The 16,439-nt window shown below is 43.6% G+C and overlaps 2 protein-coding genes across 4 annotated transcripts; both read right to left on the reverse strand.

The window, feature by feature from the left end:
* Positions 1 to 36: 36 nt before the first annotated feature.
* Positions 37 to 10,035, reverse strand: LOC144074639 (myosin-7-like). Of its 3 annotated transcripts, none has more exons than XM_077601179.1 (31): positions 9,190 to 10,035; positions 8,964 to 9,102; positions 8,726 to 8,796; positions 8,547 to 8,634; positions 8,260 to 8,377; positions 8,052 to 8,175; positions 7,850 to 7,986; positions 7,538 to 7,708; positions 7,375 to 7,459; positions 6,938 to 7,180; positions 6,681 to 6,857; positions 6,473 to 6,618; positions 6,307 to 6,397; positions 6,085 to 6,242; positions 5,788 to 6,019; positions 5,582 to 5,708; positions 4,467 to 4,585; positions 4,169 to 4,365; positions 3,912 to 4,095; positions 3,646 to 3,811; positions 3,454 to 3,578; positions 3,270 to 3,385; positions 2,695 to 2,881; positions 2,388 to 2,597; positions 2,001 to 2,126; positions 1,840 to 1,930; positions 1,687 to 1,766; positions 1,254 to 1,358; positions 960 to 1,055; positions 718 to 867; positions 37 to 567 (listed from the first exon to the last, which is right to left on the reverse strand). In XM_077601179.1, the coding sequence occupies exons 1-31, from the start codon at positions 9,346 to 9,348 to the stop codon at positions 556 to 558; spliced, it is 4,230 nt and encodes a 1,409-aa protein (XP_077457305.1). In that variant the 5' UTR covers positions 9,349 to 10,035; the 3' UTR covers positions 37 to 555. The 3 variants fall into 3 exon arrangements, 2 of the variants coding, with proteins under 2 accessions (XP_077457305.1, XP_077457297.1); XM_077601171.1 differs by having other exon boundaries at positions 649 to 867; XR_013300345.1 differs by lacking the exon at positions 37 to 567 and having other exon boundaries at positions 720 to 867; positions 1,216 to 1,358.
* LOC144076217 (myosin-7B-like) lies at positions 9,904 to 13,954 on the reverse strand. The gene is made up of 15 exons (XM_077603891.1): positions 13,865 to 13,954; positions 13,588 to 13,691; positions 13,383 to 13,526; positions 12,935 to 13,091; positions 12,644 to 12,671; positions 12,353 to 12,446; positions 12,108 to 12,200; positions 11,633 to 11,696; positions 11,305 to 11,403; positions 11,071 to 11,174; positions 10,853 to 10,991; positions 10,528 to 10,646; positions 10,319 to 10,468; positions 10,075 to 10,245; positions 9,904 to 9,927 (listed from the first exon to the last, which is right to left on the reverse strand). The coding sequence occupies exons 2-15, from the start codon at positions 13,672 to 13,674 to the stop codon at positions 9,904 to 9,906; spliced, it is 1,473 nt and encodes a 490-aa protein (XP_077460017.1). The 5' UTR covers positions 13,675 to 13,691; positions 13,865 to 13,954.
* Between the last annotated feature and the right edge of the window lie 2,485 nt (positions 13,955 to 16,439).

A 16,439-nucleotide genomic window follows, 5' to 3' on the forward strand; every position in this document is an offset into this window, starting at 1 on the left:
CATGTTAATAAATGAAGATAATGTAACACAACAAACTGCTGTAAGTCAATTTTAATATTTTAATGATTGTTGTTAGAGCATTGAATTGACTGAACATTTCTCTGGTTGTCTTGTCAGATGTTTTAACTTTCATCTGAACAGGCTTAATCAGTTCGTACAGATACTGTAGGCTTTTCTAGGACAGCTCAGGAAACCTCAGGTGCCCAAACAAACCTATTGTAACCCAGATTGTACATCAAAAGAGCAACTAGTTCCAGAAGCCACAAAAGCAATATACTCTCTAAAAAGGGAAGAATTCTTGACACCAAGCAAACCCCTAAAGGCATCGCCCTCAATATTCAAACCTATTTGAAGTTCCGTGATGGTAAAAAATGATGTAGGACTTCAAAGCACTTGGGGCCAAAATAAACATGATCAACATCAAGAGACAGAATAACATGCAAATGAACAAAACACACCATGCTAATGAATTATTCTGATAAGGTAATAAAACACACTAAGCTAAGACCCAACAAACGCCAAACTCCAAGTCAACATGAATCCAGCAGTGGCCCCTCATTCAGAAATCTGGAAGAAGAAGCCACAAATAAGTAAGCGACACTGACTAAAATGAAATATAAATAAAATTTGGCATTTGACACAGAATACCTTTATCATGATCGGCTAACCGCGATTGAGATGAGTGCGAGACTAGTTAGCAGTTGGTGGGCGGCTCACCAGAGTGGTGCTGCTAACGTTAATGTGCTGGCGCGTTCTAACACGCAATTTGTTGACGGCGCTCTCTGCGATATCGGCACGCTCTTCGGCATCGTCCAGCTCGTGTTGCGCCTTACGGAACCGTAGGGCGGTGGAGTTCACTTGCTCCTCCTGGTGGACAGAAAAACACATTCAAGAAATGAATCAAAATAACTTTTGTCTTCAAAATGGCGGCAGCGTGGATCAGATAAGAGTCTGCTTACAGCACTCTCGGCTTCTCGCTTGTAAATTTTGACTTTGCTTTGAAGTTTCCCGATGACCTCCTGCATCCTCACCAGCGTTTGGCCATCTTCTTCTGACTGAAACGCACATCCATACATAGAACATCATTAATTTCATTTCATTTAATGAGGGGCATTATATTTTACTGAGTATTTGCAGATAAACATGCCAGATCACATTGCTAGAACAATTTAAACAATAAAAGTCGGGGAATACGAAAACAATACATGTACGTACATAAATCCTTCATTCATCAGTGCGAGCGTGTGTGCAACCTGGGAGGTGATCTCTTTCAGCTTCCTCTCATAGCGCCGGACGCCTTTCTGATATTCCTCCCGCTTCTTTTGCTCCATGGTCACCTCAGTCTGAAGATCACGCACCTGCACAGGTAAGTCGAAGGTTTATGCTTTTGTTTGAATAAGCTGTAATAAGTAGCATAGTGTTATGCTGATCATTTTTAACATTTTCCTTGATAAAGAATTGGTTGTACAAGTCAGCAATTTCAGTTAAATATATAAAAGTGCAGTATAACAGTCATACTATTGGAGGGAGGAAAACGTTTAAAAGAGTAATGGAAAGTCTGCAGTGATTATTTAAACAAAAAAGGCAGGTGCATAGATTTTGGCAAATATGATATATGATATAATATAGTAAGTAGCAGATGAGAGCATTGGGTATAAGGTGTAGAATGTTAGAAGTTGGACTCACTCGTGTTTCCAGTTTATAAATTTCCTTCTTGCCGCCCTTCAGTGCCATCTGCTCCGCCTCCTCAAGTTTGATGTGCAACTCTGCATACACACAAACACACTAAACTAAGTCCTCAGAAAATCATACGTGTTAAATGGAAAGGGCGCCACGAACCTCTGAGAGCGACCTCCGTGTTCTTCTTCATCCTCTCCAGCATGCTGCTGTTGTCCTGCTCCCTTTTAAGCTCCTCTGCCATGGTTGACGCCTGTGGGTGTCACCATGCCATGTTTATAATGGAAGGCAAGGCTTGAATGTGAAAGGTTCAAGGTGTTTACGTCAATGATGGCCTTCTTGGCTTTCTCTTCCTTGTTGCGACTCTCTGCCAGCATCTCATCCACTTCGCTCGTTAGATTAGACACATCTGCCTCCAGCTTTCTCTTGCTGTTCACCAGACCCGAATTCTTAAGGACACCACAGATTAAAAAAAAATGTAATTATTAAACGCTAGAATAAATCATGAATTCTTACAGTGAGCAATAACTACAAAGATAAAACAAAAGTGAGCCGTTGATCAGAACCAGAAGCTTTCATTCATTCATTTTCATTTTCTGTACCGCATATCCTTACAAGGTTCGCAGGGGGTGCTGGATCCTATGCCAGTCAAATTTTGGCACCAGGCAAAAGGACACCCTGAATCGGTGGATTGGTGCAATGCTGGATACCTGCGTGGTAAGCAGACTAGCTCTCTCTGCCACCTCCACGAGATCATGTTCAGCCATCTTGCAGGTGCGATCAGAATGCTCCAAGGCGCCCCGAAGCTCCTCCCCCTCGGCTACCATCAGCATGCAGCGACGTTCCAGCAGTGCAACTTGTTCTCGCAGCTGATGGTTCATCTGCACCTTGTCTTCCAACTCAACCTGCTGACCTTTCACCTGCAGAGAAACAGGCATCAGCATCCATCCTCTATATCGACTGCAACAAAAACAGTATACATGGCTTTACTGCGAGTCGCCCTGCAGAAAGGCCAACCTGAGCTTGCAGCTGCGCAATGCTCTTCTGGCCCTCGGACACTCGCTTGTTGGCATGAGCAAGTTGAATGTCCATCTCACTTAGGTCAGACTCCATCTTCTTACGCAAACGCACAGCTTCACTGCGAGTACGAATCTCAGCCTCCAAGCTGGCCTGCATGGCCTCTTGTGAACGCTGGTGATTCCGCCTGGTTGATGACATGCAACTCAAGTGTCAAAGCTTGCTAGCTAACTTAACTTGCATGCAACTGAAAATGCTAGAATATTGCTTGCTTTTGAGAGAACTAAACGTGCAAATATACACTGGTGAACAGGTTGTTAGCAGTACTCATGGTGTAATTGCATTTAACGTATTAACTCATTCATGCCTTCCTTATCATAGTTACAGCACAACACGGGCCTGGAAAATATGGTGCCTGGACTGCATGATTGAGACCACTGCGCTCAATCCAAAAATGTTTGCCATGGTGACTTACATGCTCACTAATTCACTAATTCATTAATATTAATAAATGTAATAATTCATGAAAAACGACAAAGGGTTTATTAAAGTAGATGTAAAAAAACTGAGTTCACCTGAGGCTTTCAATCTCTTGATCTTTTTCCACAATCTTGCACTCGATCTCCATCCTGGTCCGTTGAAGTTCTATCTGAACTCTCTGGGTCTTGCTCTCCTCATTCTCGATAGTTCCCTGGAGGAGAACCAGAGGCGTGAAACCTCAAAAAAAGGCTTGGAGATGGTTGGAAGATGGTCACACACCTCTGCCTCTTCCAAAGCAACTTTGATGTCACTCTTCTCCACTCCCAGGATCTTTTTCATCCTCTCAAGATCATGTATTGTCTTGCCACTACGACTGATCTGCTCGGTCAGGTCCAGAATCTCATCTACAATCAATCCAATCTAACGTTAGACGTGTCTCTTCAGACAACGTCTTAGCAAGGACCACAATACCTTGAAGGTTCTTGTTTTCCGATTTGAGCGTCTCCAGATGATTCAGAGATTCCTCGTAAATGTCCTTCATCTTAAAAAGCTGTGTACTGAGGTGGCGTGATTCTTTCTGGGATACATCCAGCTCTGACTGACTGTCCTCCAACTTCTGTTTCCACTCAGTCAACATCTGCAAAAGCACAATAAACACCCTTCAGACACACAAACAAGCGCCTTTGGTAAGCAGTAGCTCACAGAAATTCTCTCGTTTCTACTCCTGTTATTTTGACCTTGTCCAGCTGGCGCTGCTTCTTGTCAATGGCCAGAAAGGAAGCGTTGGAGCGTTCCAGCTCTACTGCTAAGTCCTCAATCTCTATCTGAAGACGTTGTTTGGTTTTTTCCAGCGAGGAGTTTTTTGCTTGAGAAGCTTCAGCAACTTCTAGCGCTGCCTGCAATTTGGCAACTAGCTTCTTCCTGCAAGCAAATGAACCATTTTCATTTTCAATCCTTGAACTGCAACTTGCTACCTGCTAACATGTTTTTTTACTTTGCTTCTTCCAGCTCTTCGATCCTCAGCACGGCGTCCGTTTCGTACTTGGTCCTCCATTGCACCAGCTGGCTGTTGGCATTAGAGAGTGCCCGCTGGAGCTCTGCTTTGGATTCTTGCTCTGCCACCAGCTGTTCTGCCAGCAGACTGCGGTCATGACGAGCAGCCTGCATCGCTTGCGCTAGTGTTACCCTGGCCTAAAGGGGAAAAAAATACAAAGTACCTAAATGCTTTTTCAAAACACTTTCTGCTCTTTCAGTTGTTGGTCAATCAAAGAGCAACACGATTAAGATTATACTTTGCTCTGCTCCTCTAGCTGCCTTTTCCCATCTTCCAAGTTCTGACATAGTCCGGCTTTTGATCGCTGCAGCTGATTATTCAGCACTTCACGCTCCTCCAGGCGTCGACTGTACTCGGCTGTCATGGAATGGCAAACACTGTCAGCATGTTTTGGATATGCTAAAAAACATTCGTAAACCATAAAAATAAGAATATCATGAGGCCCATGGGTCAAAACATGGCAAAGTTTTTTTAGCTCATGTTTAAAAGTTTGAACTCAAAGTTGCCCAGACATTAGTGTCTCCTGTATCAAGACTCAAAGGCCATGCAGAAAGTGATTAACACTGCCCAGAAGATCGTCGGCTGCTCTCTGCCCTCACTGGAAGACATTGCCAGCCGTCGTTACCTCAGCAGAGTCAGGAACATGATCGGTGACCCATACCACCCTGGTCACAATCTGTTCCAGCTGCTGCCCTCTGTCAGACGCTATAGGTCCCACAAAGTACGGACAAATAGGCTTAAGGACGTTTTTTTCCTCCACATCCATCAGAACTCTAAACTTGCGGTAACACAACACACAATCCCTTCTGTGTAATAACTTTGGGGTGAGGTAATATGAAAAGATGTTTGGGTGGTGATCTGCCTCCTACTGGCTGACTGAAAGTAAGTGAAAGACAGTGAGAGGTAAGTGATTTGCTCGGGGGGTGATACGATCTTTTGTTGTTGATGATGACGACAGGGCCTATGTCCGATTATTATTATTTAAGGTCCTTCATTTGGAATATCGCACCAGCATAGTAAAAAAAAGCTTTGTACACCCAAAGTGCCTTATGGTATAATATGTGTTCCATTATGTACAGTATACAGCTGATTCTTTGTATGCCTTAAATAAGGATAATTGTAACAGAGATACAGTGTGTCTATTCACGTGGTTAAGAAAGACCCAAGAAACATCTCTGAAGTTACCGTACCACTAAGAGACCAACTAACAGACTGACAACAAACTAAATGAAAACCAACTTTTGTAAGTTACTACCTGACTAAACAACAAACGTCTTCTCCAACTAATAGAAAAGCTTTCAACTGACCTCCTAGTATAGTGAGCAAACCACTACAATATAGCCTTACACTTACCTGCCTCAGCGACGCTTCGGGCCTTCTGAGCTGACATCTCAGTGAGCTGTCGCTGCAGATCATTAATTCTGCCATGACTTTCGCTAAGCTGGTCCGCGTTGACTCGGCACATTTTCTCCAAGGCACCCTGCAAAGCACATGATTTGATAAAACTCCCTGCTGGGAAGCCTGTTTGGTAAGAGATGAGGCAGGGACCATGTTGTCACCTTGGCCCTGAAGTGCTGGTCCAGATTGGAGGCCAGGTCATCTGCCTCCAGTCGAAGATCCGCCTTCTCCTTCTCCATTTTCTGCTTGGTTTTCTGAAGCGCCTCAATTTGCCCGGTGAGCTCGGTCACCGTATTGGCATGCTTCTTCCTCAGAGCAGCAGCTGTGGTCTCGTGGTGAAGTCCAGCCTCCTCCAACTCCCGTCGAAGCTTCAGGAAGTCTGCATCCCGCTTCCTGTTGGGGTGCGCGAACAGTGAGAGGGAAGCAGCCACAGTTTTCTCAAGTTGCTTTGGACACACTTGTTGAGTGCAATCTGTGCAGCAGAAGCTCCTCCCGCCTCCTCTAGTTTCTCCCCAAGCTCCTCCAGCTCTCGGACAATCTCGTTCCGCTGGCGCTCCGCCTTGGACCTCCATGCGCGCTCGGCTTCCAGTGCTTCCTCCAGTTCTTCAATGCGGGTCTGTGAAAGAAATCACGTTGATTAGTCTGACAGACAGAGGCATCACAAGACTGACTGGAGCGACCTGAAGCTCTTTGATTCTCTTCTGTAGTTGAGCCACTAGATTCTGTTCGTCTTCCAAATTGGACTGAAGTTGACCCAACTCAAAGTCTTTCCTGTCAATAAACAGCACTCGAAACATCCCTACAGAAGAACTGGTCATTCAACCAAGGTTACCAATGTCTTCCTACTTTTTTATTATCTCCTCGAGCTCCCTCTTCTGATCCTCCAACCCTCTTACAGAGTCCTGGGATAGTTTCAGATCAGCGTCTAGCTTCTTCTTAGCTTTTTCTTGTTCGTTTCGCAACCGCTTCTCCTGCTCTAAGGTGGTATCCATCTGCAGGAGAAGAAGACTTAGTTGGAATTGGGAGAAAAGCCGGCATGGACTGCTTCTCTTACATGTTCCACATGCTGCTCCAGTCTGCTCTTGGCCTTGGTCAGAATGTTGACTTTGTCCTCCTGAGCTTGGCGGTCGTTGAGAGCTTGTTGATGAGCATCCTGAAGGGCAACTTTCTCCCTGTTCAGGACAGCAATGGACTCGTCCAATACACACATCTCCTGGGAAAGATTCTTCACCTGCTCCCACGTCGGACGCAAAGATGGCCTGAGAACATTGTATTTTGTGAGAAATATAAAGTGTTCCCGGTATAACCTACCTTGTTCTCATTGCTGTGCTTGTCCTTCTCCACTTTTGCCAAAGTTATTTCCAGTTCATCCACATCCTTTCGTAGGGATCCCACTTCATCTTCTAGCACACGTTTCTTGGTGATCAGCTTAGCCCCCGCCTCCTCCTCATCCTCCAGACGCTCGTGCATCTCCTTAAGCTTAGACTCCAGAGTGATTTTTGAATGGATCAGCTGGTTGCAGCGTTCCTCTGCATCTTCCAGGTTGTCTTGTTCCTGTTTGGACCATTAATCTTAGGCTAATGGGACAAACTGAGCATGTCCAATAGAAGAGGTGCTGGAATAGTTATTTATATGCTGTTCGGTGAATGGGGACACACAAGTCAGGGCTGAGGAAACCTGGATGAATGCGCTTTCTTGAAGTGCAGGACACTTGAAAAATGGCTCTCACAAGGATAAGTATAACTTACCGCTTGGAGTTGTAAGGTCAAATCATTCTTCTCCAGAACAAGAATCACTTGACGCTCTTCAGCCTCGTTTCTTTTACATTCAGACCTGTGTGAGGAAAAGGACATAAGAACAACAACAAACTTGGATTGCACCAACTTAGGTGCATCTAGAAATTGCTCATACTTGTCAAAGGCATCCTTTAGCTTGCTGAAGTCTTCATTAAGCGAGGCCAGCTCCTTTTCGATGTGAGCACTCCTCAACAAGGGCCTCAGCTTGTAGAACAACATCATCCATGGCCACGTGCGAACAATGAAGAACGATCGCAGGTTGAACTGGATGACCAACACAGCATCCCTGAAACAAGCCAGTATGAGTTGTCATGTATGTCTTATTAAAATGGAATTCATTTTTATGCAGGTATAAATGAAGAAGCAATTTAGTCCTTGCGCTGATGGCATCACTTCCAACATTATCAACAAACTGTGATTGAAATACCTTTGTATAGACATCTTGTCTCTCTCCATCCTCATCAACTTCCCTCGGCCCATGGCCTGGACCGTAGTCAAGATCTGAGATAGGCGGGCATCCCTCATTTCCTCCAACTGACCCAACAGACCTGCTTTGAAAAACACCTGAAGAGGAAAAGAAGATGAAGACAAATCCAACATGACAGTACCTGACAGCATTGCCGTCATACTTTGGTTTGTCCAAACTTATACTGGCTGTGGTCAATGTCCAGTGAGCTCAAAAGCTTCTCCACTGCCTTGTGGCTGTCCACATAGGTGGCCTCAGGAATGGCAAAGGGGTTCAGGATACGATAGCTGAGTTTGAGGGAGTGATCACATGGTAAAATGGTCACATAGGAAAGCTCACACTATGATGCACCATTTCACTTCAAATCTTACCGTTGTTTGAACTCCGCATACAAGACCCGGTTGGGGAATCCCTTCCTGCAGATACGGATACCCTCTAGGACCCCATTACACCTCAGCTGATGCAGGACCAGGAAAGGATCAATGACGCCTGAAGAACAAACAAAGTGGACTTCACTGAATCCATTCACCTATGTCGGATAACACAAGTAATTCAAACATTGCGAAAATTGGCTGAAGATTCATTTTGGGACGAAGGCCACTATCTACGCAAAGAATACAGACTAGTGTTGGTGGGTAGAAATAGGCCGTCAACTGACCAGGTGTCTTGCTTTCATTCGGGATGATGCAGCGGACAAAGTGCGGCTGAGTCCTTCGAAGGTTCGCCATCAGCTTGTTGAGGTTCTCCTGTTGGTAAAATGGCATGTCTATGTGATGTGTGTGTTTATGTCGTCATGTGACCGAATAAATCACTCATCTGATAATGTTACTTATTCACTTTATGAAGCTGCGACACAGTCTGGAAGGAAGCTGCTTTCCTCTTCCTTTGTTTTGTATCACGCTTAGAATCTGAAGCCGAAACCATATGGTGAATTCCCGAGAACAATTACGGAAAATGAATGTATGTATGGCATTCATTCATTGACTAAGTTATGAGTCCCGCTAGCAAATATTATTATTATTATTATTTTTTATTTTTATTTTTTTTAAATCTTTTGCAGTGTAGCACACGATACCTGCACCTGCTGAGTTGATGTAATAGTCTTCATAAAGTCCCGCCATCAGTTTACTGGAGGATTTCTGGAACAAAACCACCACAGTCTCATTGAGAGGGTCTCTGTTCTTGTCTAGCCAGCCGTTGATGTTGTATGGAACCTGAACACAAGACCTCAGCATCAGAGTGATTATCACAACAAAGAACTTTAACATTCCTGGGATGGATGGGGTAGAGGTGAGACATACCACTCCAGCATAGTGGACCACCTCAAAGTGCGTCTCATATTTGCGCTTTTTATCCAGTCGCGGTCGCTGGAAATTGGGTGACTTTCCCCCATGGTTGTCGTAAAGTTTGGTATTGAAGCTGAGGTCGGTGGCCTTCGGGAACATACACTCCTCCTCCATTATGGACAGGATTCCCAAGGGCTGTGCAAACAGTTAATCCAAGTTGCAGATTTGCATATCAATTTAAACACAATGTTGAACGGAATGTTAGCACATGATTTTATAACCTGACTTTCTGGATATTTGTCTGATCCGCTCATCTCACCTCATTTTCTGATTATCCTCATTAGAGTCGCGGGGGATGCTGGAGCCAATCCCAGCTGTCTCCGGCCAGAGGCGGGGGACACCCTGAATCGGTGGTCAGCCGATCGCAGGGCACGAGAGGAACAATCATGCACACTCACCCATACTTAGGGGCAATTTAGAGTGTCCAATCAGCCTACCATGCATGTTTTTGGAATGTGAGGGAAACCGGAGTACCCGGAGGAAGCCCACGCAGGCCCGGGGAGAACATGCAAACTCCACACAGTTGGACCGACCTGGACTTGAACCCAGGACCCCAGAGCTGTGAGGCCGACGCGCTAACCACTCACCCCACCGGGCCACCCTCTGATTCGCACATAATCAAATTCATGGTAACATTTAAAGACAAAAACATTGTTGTGCAATGGCTTTCTAGTCTCCCACATTTGAGCAAAACTGCAAATGTAGGACATGAAAAAGAGACCCATGAACAGTGACACGCAGATGATACTTGGGTTAAAACCAAAAGCCAAAAACTGCCTGCTTTCACCGAGCACATTGGTGGACAGGAATCATGTCTACACACGCAACAGGAATAAAGACCTTCTCAATGAGGTCGATGCAGGCCTGCAGGTCCAGACCAAAGTCGATAAAGGTCCACTCAATGCCCTCCGTTTTGTATTCCTCTTGCTCCTGGATGAACATGTGATGGTTGAAGTACTGCTGCAGCTTCTCATTGGTGAAGTTGATGCACAGCTGCTCAAAACTGTTCAACTACAGAAGAGGCAAACAACGTAGAGAGTGAGGTGACTGCCCTACAAAATCAGGTGGAAAACAGGTTGTGTACCTCAAAGATCTCAAACCCGGCGATGTCCAGCACACCGATGAAGTACTGTCGAGGCAGGGCCGTGTACAAGGACATGTTAATGCGGGTCACCAGCCATTTAAACATTCGGTCATACGTGGCCTTGGCTAGAGCTGCCACCGCATAGTACACCTGCACATACAGTATTCATCAGGTCACATGACTTCAGCAATGACGGTAAAGGAAGTTACCTGCTCCACCGTCTGTCCCTTCACAATGCACTCGTTGCCCACTTTTACTCGGGGATTCAAGAGACCTTTGAGCAGGTCAGCGGAACTGATGCCCATCAAATAGGCTGCCTTGTCCACACCTGTACATGTAATCCGTACGTTGACGGGAATTACATCTCTTTAAGAAAATAATATAAAAACTTGATGGTCTTTGTACAATAAATCCCAATGTTTTTGACGTTCTTTAGCACACTAAGAATATTTCAAATGATAAAAAGGTTATCTTTTAAGATGTGAACATCAGTTTTCTTTTTGTTTTGTGTTTGTTTTAAGTGGCATGTAGTACTTTCAGTGCCGTCAGCTTCGGCCTGCTCTTCTCGTTGCTTTTTCTTGAACTTCATGTTTCCAAAGTGCATGATGGCCCCAACGAGCTTGTAACAGCCGTTCTTCTCCTCCGGCGTGAAACCCAGTGTGTCCATGGCGTGCTACAGGCAGTTTCATCATCACTACTACGTATTATAATCATGTGTGGACTTGCACTAAAACTCCACAGTTTAACCTTACATCAGTGCGAGCCAATTCTTTGCTGTCCTTCATGCCAGCCACTGTGGTGACACCCTGTGAGCAAAAGTGGTAGTCGTTTGGGTCCTTGGTTACCAGCAGCATCTCTTTAAAAAAAGAGAGCACATGCATACAATGCATGAAAAGCAAGCAGTCACCGAAAAAATATTATAACACATTATTTATTGACATGTCTATCATCAAATTTGTGTGCGCCCAGCCAGTGGGTGGAGTTACCTAGTAGTTCTGGCTTGTGATTGGACAGGATCTGGTAGAAGATGTGGTAACTCCTCTCTTCTGGCTGCTGAAACACCACTCTGGATTTTTCTAGAAGATCTGATGGAGATTTAAAATAATTTGAATGTTTTTACTCATATACAGTGCCTATACTCTTTCAGGATTTTGTGTGTGTTTTTTTTCCTTGCTCACAGCCAGATCTCACAGTCACCAAGACACAAGCAAGAATGAAAAAACAATCAAATATTCTGTGTCATCAAATTGAAAACACGAAATGCAATATTTCCTTGTCACTTAGGAATAATTCAGAGTCAGAAAGTCAACTTACAAATGTCAATGTCAGCAGACGCTAACTTTCCTGTTGGCCCAAAGTGAATTCTGATGAATTTTCCCTGAAGAAACCAGACAACACAGATGCATTACAATGAGCAGACTAAAAATCTTCAAAAACTTGATATCTTCAATATGGCAAACCCTTAAACTTAGACCGAGCAATTAAAGGGCAGCACACAAGACAGGTCCCACATGCTCCTTAACCGTCAAGTGACAGGGTTGGGTCAAATGTATGTGTCCACGTGCAAAGATTTTGTGCACCATATTTCAATTTTTGGGGGGGATAAATCAAATTCCACCAGGATTTTTCTCTTTAATGTTGATTATGGTCCAATCATGTTATACTTACACAAATGTTGGGCGTAGCTAAGCTTAAAAGGACTCATTGTTGCAGCGGCTTTGTGCCTTTGAATGATCATGACTATGATTCTGAGGTAAACTTTACTGTCAGTGGCAGAAGTAGCACTTACAAAGCGCGAAGAGTTGTCGTTGCGGATGGTTTTGGCATTTCCAAAGGCCTCCATGGCAGGATTGGCCTCGATGATCTGGTCTTCCAATGATCCCTGAGACCAGAAACCAACATGATGTTAACAGTAGCATTGATTGAACTCATTGCAGAACCAGAACATCGTTTTTCATGATGTTCAATATTCCAGTGTTGTAATGTTGATCAGACTGTGGTCGAACATGTTGGAATGAATGAATGATAACATACTCCTTGCTTCACCGTTTCTCCAAGTGCGGCGATGATGGCAAAGTACTGGATCACCCGTTTTGTGTTGACTGTTTTGCCAGCACCTGACTCGCCGCTAAGACAAAACAAACAAAAACTGCAGTTGACATTTTCACTGTGAGATCATAGTGAAAATAAGTGTTTTCTGAGGGCACCATCAGCAAACAAACCCTTCTTAGATATTTGACCAAGGTTTGGCAATGGAAAATCATGAGTGAGTGAAGTGGTCACTTGTTACAAAAAGCACATAAAAATTGATGCGCAAGGACTCACGTGATGAGCATGGACTGGTTCTCTTGATCTGAAGAAAAAGTGCAAAGTTCAAAGTTCTTTAAGCCTTTCATTCAGAGATGAATTTTGCACATGACTCTTTAAGACGAATCCAAACTAATTTTCAAGATGGTACGGCTCAGTTGCTACAATGGAGAGCTAATCATAACATAACAGCAAACAGGTGTTCACTGTTAGACTGATGTGTAGCTTTCGACTGGTTGTTCACTGTAGTTATCAGAAACATGCATAAAAGGCTTCAAAATGTTTTCCATGACAATGTAAGCAACTCACTCTGCAGCATGTCACTGTAGGCACAGTCAGCAATGGCGAAGATGTGCGGCGGCGCCTCAGTGCGCCGTCTTCCCTTGAATGTCATTACCACTTGGTCTGAGTAGACCGGCAGCCATTTGTAAGGATTGATGGTCACGCAGAACAAACCTGAGTAGGTCTGACAGACACGGCAACATTATGATTATCAGACTATGATCCCGTAATTCAGACCTGGGCAATTAATTCCACAAAGGGCCGCAGTGGGTGCAGGTTTTCGTTCCAACTCATAATCTGGTATCTTAGAGGTGCAATCAGTGGAATGCAGTCAGGTGCTTCTTGTTCCAGCAGAAATCTAATAAATTAAACTGTCTGTGCTGGATCGGTTGGAACAAAAACCTGCACCCACTGCGGCCCTCGTGGAACAGATTATCCAGGTCTGCCGTAATGGGTGGTAGCGGTGTAATTATACATAGATCATCCACATGCTGTATCTGCGCCTGAGGTTGAACAGCACGGAGGCCTCGTTGAGATGAGTCAACATGGCAATGTCTTCCATCATGTCGAATCTACTGGGATTGGTAGGTTGCAGGAGTTCCTCCTTGACGATAATAAACTGCAACAACAAAGAATAACAAGTACAAGAATAGGTGCCATTAGAATGTGATGTAACTCACCCGTCCATCTTTGGTCTCCACTGTAGTTTTGTCTCCGTTCTGTTCTCGGACCTCCACCTCAATATAACCCTCAACTTCATCGGGCATCCATACGCGCTTCGTTCCTACAAGAAAAGCACAATTGGTGACAAGTTGTTGTGGTGTTTGCTTGTTGTATTTGCTTATCTTTTGGTGATGTCAAAGTTAAAGTTGGTTTGATGATGTTGATGTCATTTGTCATTGTCGATATACTCAGTTTGAATTTGTTGTTTTATTGTCTTGTCAACGGTTGCATTACCATCGTAGGTCTGGGCTATAGCGGCCAGTTGTTCGAGGTTGGTGAGGCGAAGATATCGAGCAGCCTCTCCAAAGTCCTTCGGATCCAGGTACCGTGACATCTGAGGATGCGCAAAGTCACGGCTCTCACTTCATCCCACAAATGTATGTGCTCATTTATATATAAGGTTTCACAGGAGATGCATCATTCTGTGCTGAAGTGAAAGGTCGAAAAAACATGTTTATATGTGAAAGAGGCTTGTGTTAGCATGCTGACGCTATCAGGCAGTTATGCTGGGATGTGGACAATTCTGAGGCTTAGCGGTGGCAGGAACAGCTGTCCTCACTTTAATCTTTAAAGTATTGTACGGCGTCTATGAGTCCACACAGAGAATGTAAACTAGGAATGGGCTGAGCCACTAGCTTTTTTTAGCCATCTTAAGCGGGATCTAGTTGTGGTTCCAGTGGGATCAGGTGAGGAATTGCTCCGGTTGCTTGAGCGGAATGACTTAATAAAAGGGACAATCCTCAGAGGTTCTTCTAATAGACACTGAAAAACATTTTTAGTTGGTAGTCGATGCTTTGTCATAGTTGTTTGTCAGAATCAACAACAATGGTGCACCGGACTGCCAATCAATGATATGCCTGTCAAAGGTCATGTAAACGATGTTGACATCTTAATCACCCATAAAATAAAAGTACTGAAAATGACTAAAAATTACATAAAGTGAACAGTCACAGTATGATAGTTTGTGGCTATTTCCACCTTCTGCCGTATAACTTTAAATATGTTCAGATGCAATTCTAACTGTGAACTTGAAGCTTCTCTTGTAAAATGAAAATATTTTATATGTTCGTTTGTATGTTAGTTAAGCAAAATGTGCACCACAATGCTAGTATGCGACACTTGGCCCAGATTAGAATTTTTGATTAGCTATTAGGCAAATTCTAAATAAATCCTAATGAAGAAACATTTGTGAAGACAAGAGTATCACTGCATGCTAAATGAACTACAATAGATTAAAAACAAGTGTGCTCAAATTCAGATGATGTCTACAATCCTAATGTTCCAAAGCTGTACAATGAGATTCAGGAGCAAAAGCAATATTAAACAAATAAAATAATCACTTTATATGGCAATTATTTTTGTCAATAAATATTTTACCAGTTGTTTTAATTGCATATATATGTATATATATTTCATCGTTAAGTGAAATCTTTTTAAATCGAAGTTGCCAAACAATAATGACAGCGTTGGTGGCGTACTCACAGTGCTGTAGCGGATCAATGCAGGCACTGGGAGAGTGACAATGGCAGCAGAGCATCATTGGACTTTTTAACCAAGCCTGAAGGTCATCTTGGCACGTGGTTACCGACAGCTCCACTTCTGATTGGCGGGGAGTTACTCACTGGCCAGTCATAAATGGTATGCAGCGGTCAGGAATGAAGTCGGTGGCCGCACTAAAGTCCACATCTGCTGCTTCTTCAATCCCTTTGTCTGTCCCCGTGGATGCTATTTGTGGGACGGGCTGGCCGCACCCACTTCATCACATCCATGACTTAACTTTGGACAACTTGAAATGGGGCCATAGTGTCCAGTGGCCTTGGAGTGGGGAGATCGTTCCAAAGAATACGCAAGACTGACATTTTTAGTGATTAGCAGCCATTTTTTATGTAAATGACGCATAAAAGGAAATAAAAGGTGTCATGCAATCATGTGGGCTGTGAAAAAAATAGGATGCAGAGGACCAGGTTAGATGAAGGCAACAGATTCACTGTGTCCTTTAATCTGTAGCATGTAGTCATCTAAAAACATCTATTCATACATGAAAACAAACAAAAATAAACATGTATTCAAAAATTATCAGTACTGCCAGTCATCACGAAGGTTCCAGGGGTGCTGGAGTCTAATCCTGTGGACTAAGGGCAAAGGGTGGGGTACATCCTAAAGTGGCCAAACACAGGGCACAGAGAGAAAAAAAACTGCCATGCACGCTTACATTCACACTTAGGCACAATTTGGAGGGTTCAGTCAGTACGGCATGTATGATTTTGGAGTACCTAGAGAAAACCCGCAATGGCAAGTTTTTTTTTAAGGCAAATGTTTTTTCATTTATTTTGTTTCTACTTGTTAAACAGCACAAAAAACTCACCTATCAGAAATGATCGAAACAGCAACTAGAGTTGATACATATGTACAGAAATGTCTAAACAAATCAAATGTTAAACCTTGTCAGCTTCCGCATTTCCTTGAAAAGTGCAGGGCATTTTGATTGATTGAGACTGCAGGCTTTGCAATTTCATCCGTAGGTGTATACAGGAAATTACAAATGTAATATTTGGTCTTTATGCAGCATCTAATCGAAAGCCTCATGCATCAAACTAGACAAGAAAAATATTTTAGGTATAAGCCGCTCTGGAATAGCAATCACGTACGTGTATTCACATCAGAAAATAGGCAGCTCTTTAGCCTGTAAAATCCATTTTAAAAACACATTGCACTACAAAAGGTTCAAAACGAGATAAAAAAAGTTGCATCAAAAAATTATGATACAGTTTTTGATTGTGGCAAAACACAATAGTACTTGATTACTATA

This window comes from Stigmatopora argus, chromosome 1 (genome assembly GCF_051989625.1).
Source record: "Stigmatopora argus isolate UIUO_Sarg chromosome 1, RoL_Sarg_1.0, whole genome shotgun sequence".
Classification (NCBI taxonomy): domain Eukaryota; kingdom Metazoa; phylum Chordata; class Actinopteri; order Syngnathiformes; family Syngnathidae; genus Stigmatopora; species Stigmatopora argus.

Bases quoted from the DNA above. Each gene is read 5' to 3' on its own strand.
- LOC144074639 (XM_077601171.1), bottom strand. From the start codon at position 9,348: ATGGAGGAGGAGTGTATGTTCCCGAAGGCCACCGACCTCAGCTTCAAT. The intron at 6,243-6,306 runs GTCGCTCCAGTC...TTTCTTTCACAG, and splicing joins AGAGAATCAAAGAGCTTCAG to ACCCGCATTGAAGAACTGGA. The intron at 2,127-2,387 runs GTATCCAGCATT...GGTGTCCTTAAG, and splicing joins CTAGTCTGCTTACCACGCAG to AATTCGGGTCTGGTGAACAG.
- LOC144076217 (XM_077603891.1), bottom strand. From the start codon at position 13,674: ATGCCCGATGAAGTTGAGGGTTATATTGAGGTGGAGGTCCGAGAACAG. The intron at 12,447-12,643 runs GTGAGTCCTTGC...GTTTTGTCTTAG, and splicing joins AACCAGTCCATGCTCATCAC to CGGCGAGTCAGGTGCTGGCA. The intron at 10,246-10,318 runs GTACACAACCTG...CCTCTTCTGTAG, and splicing joins CCGGGTTTGAGATCTTTGAG to TTGAACAGTTTTGAGCAGCT.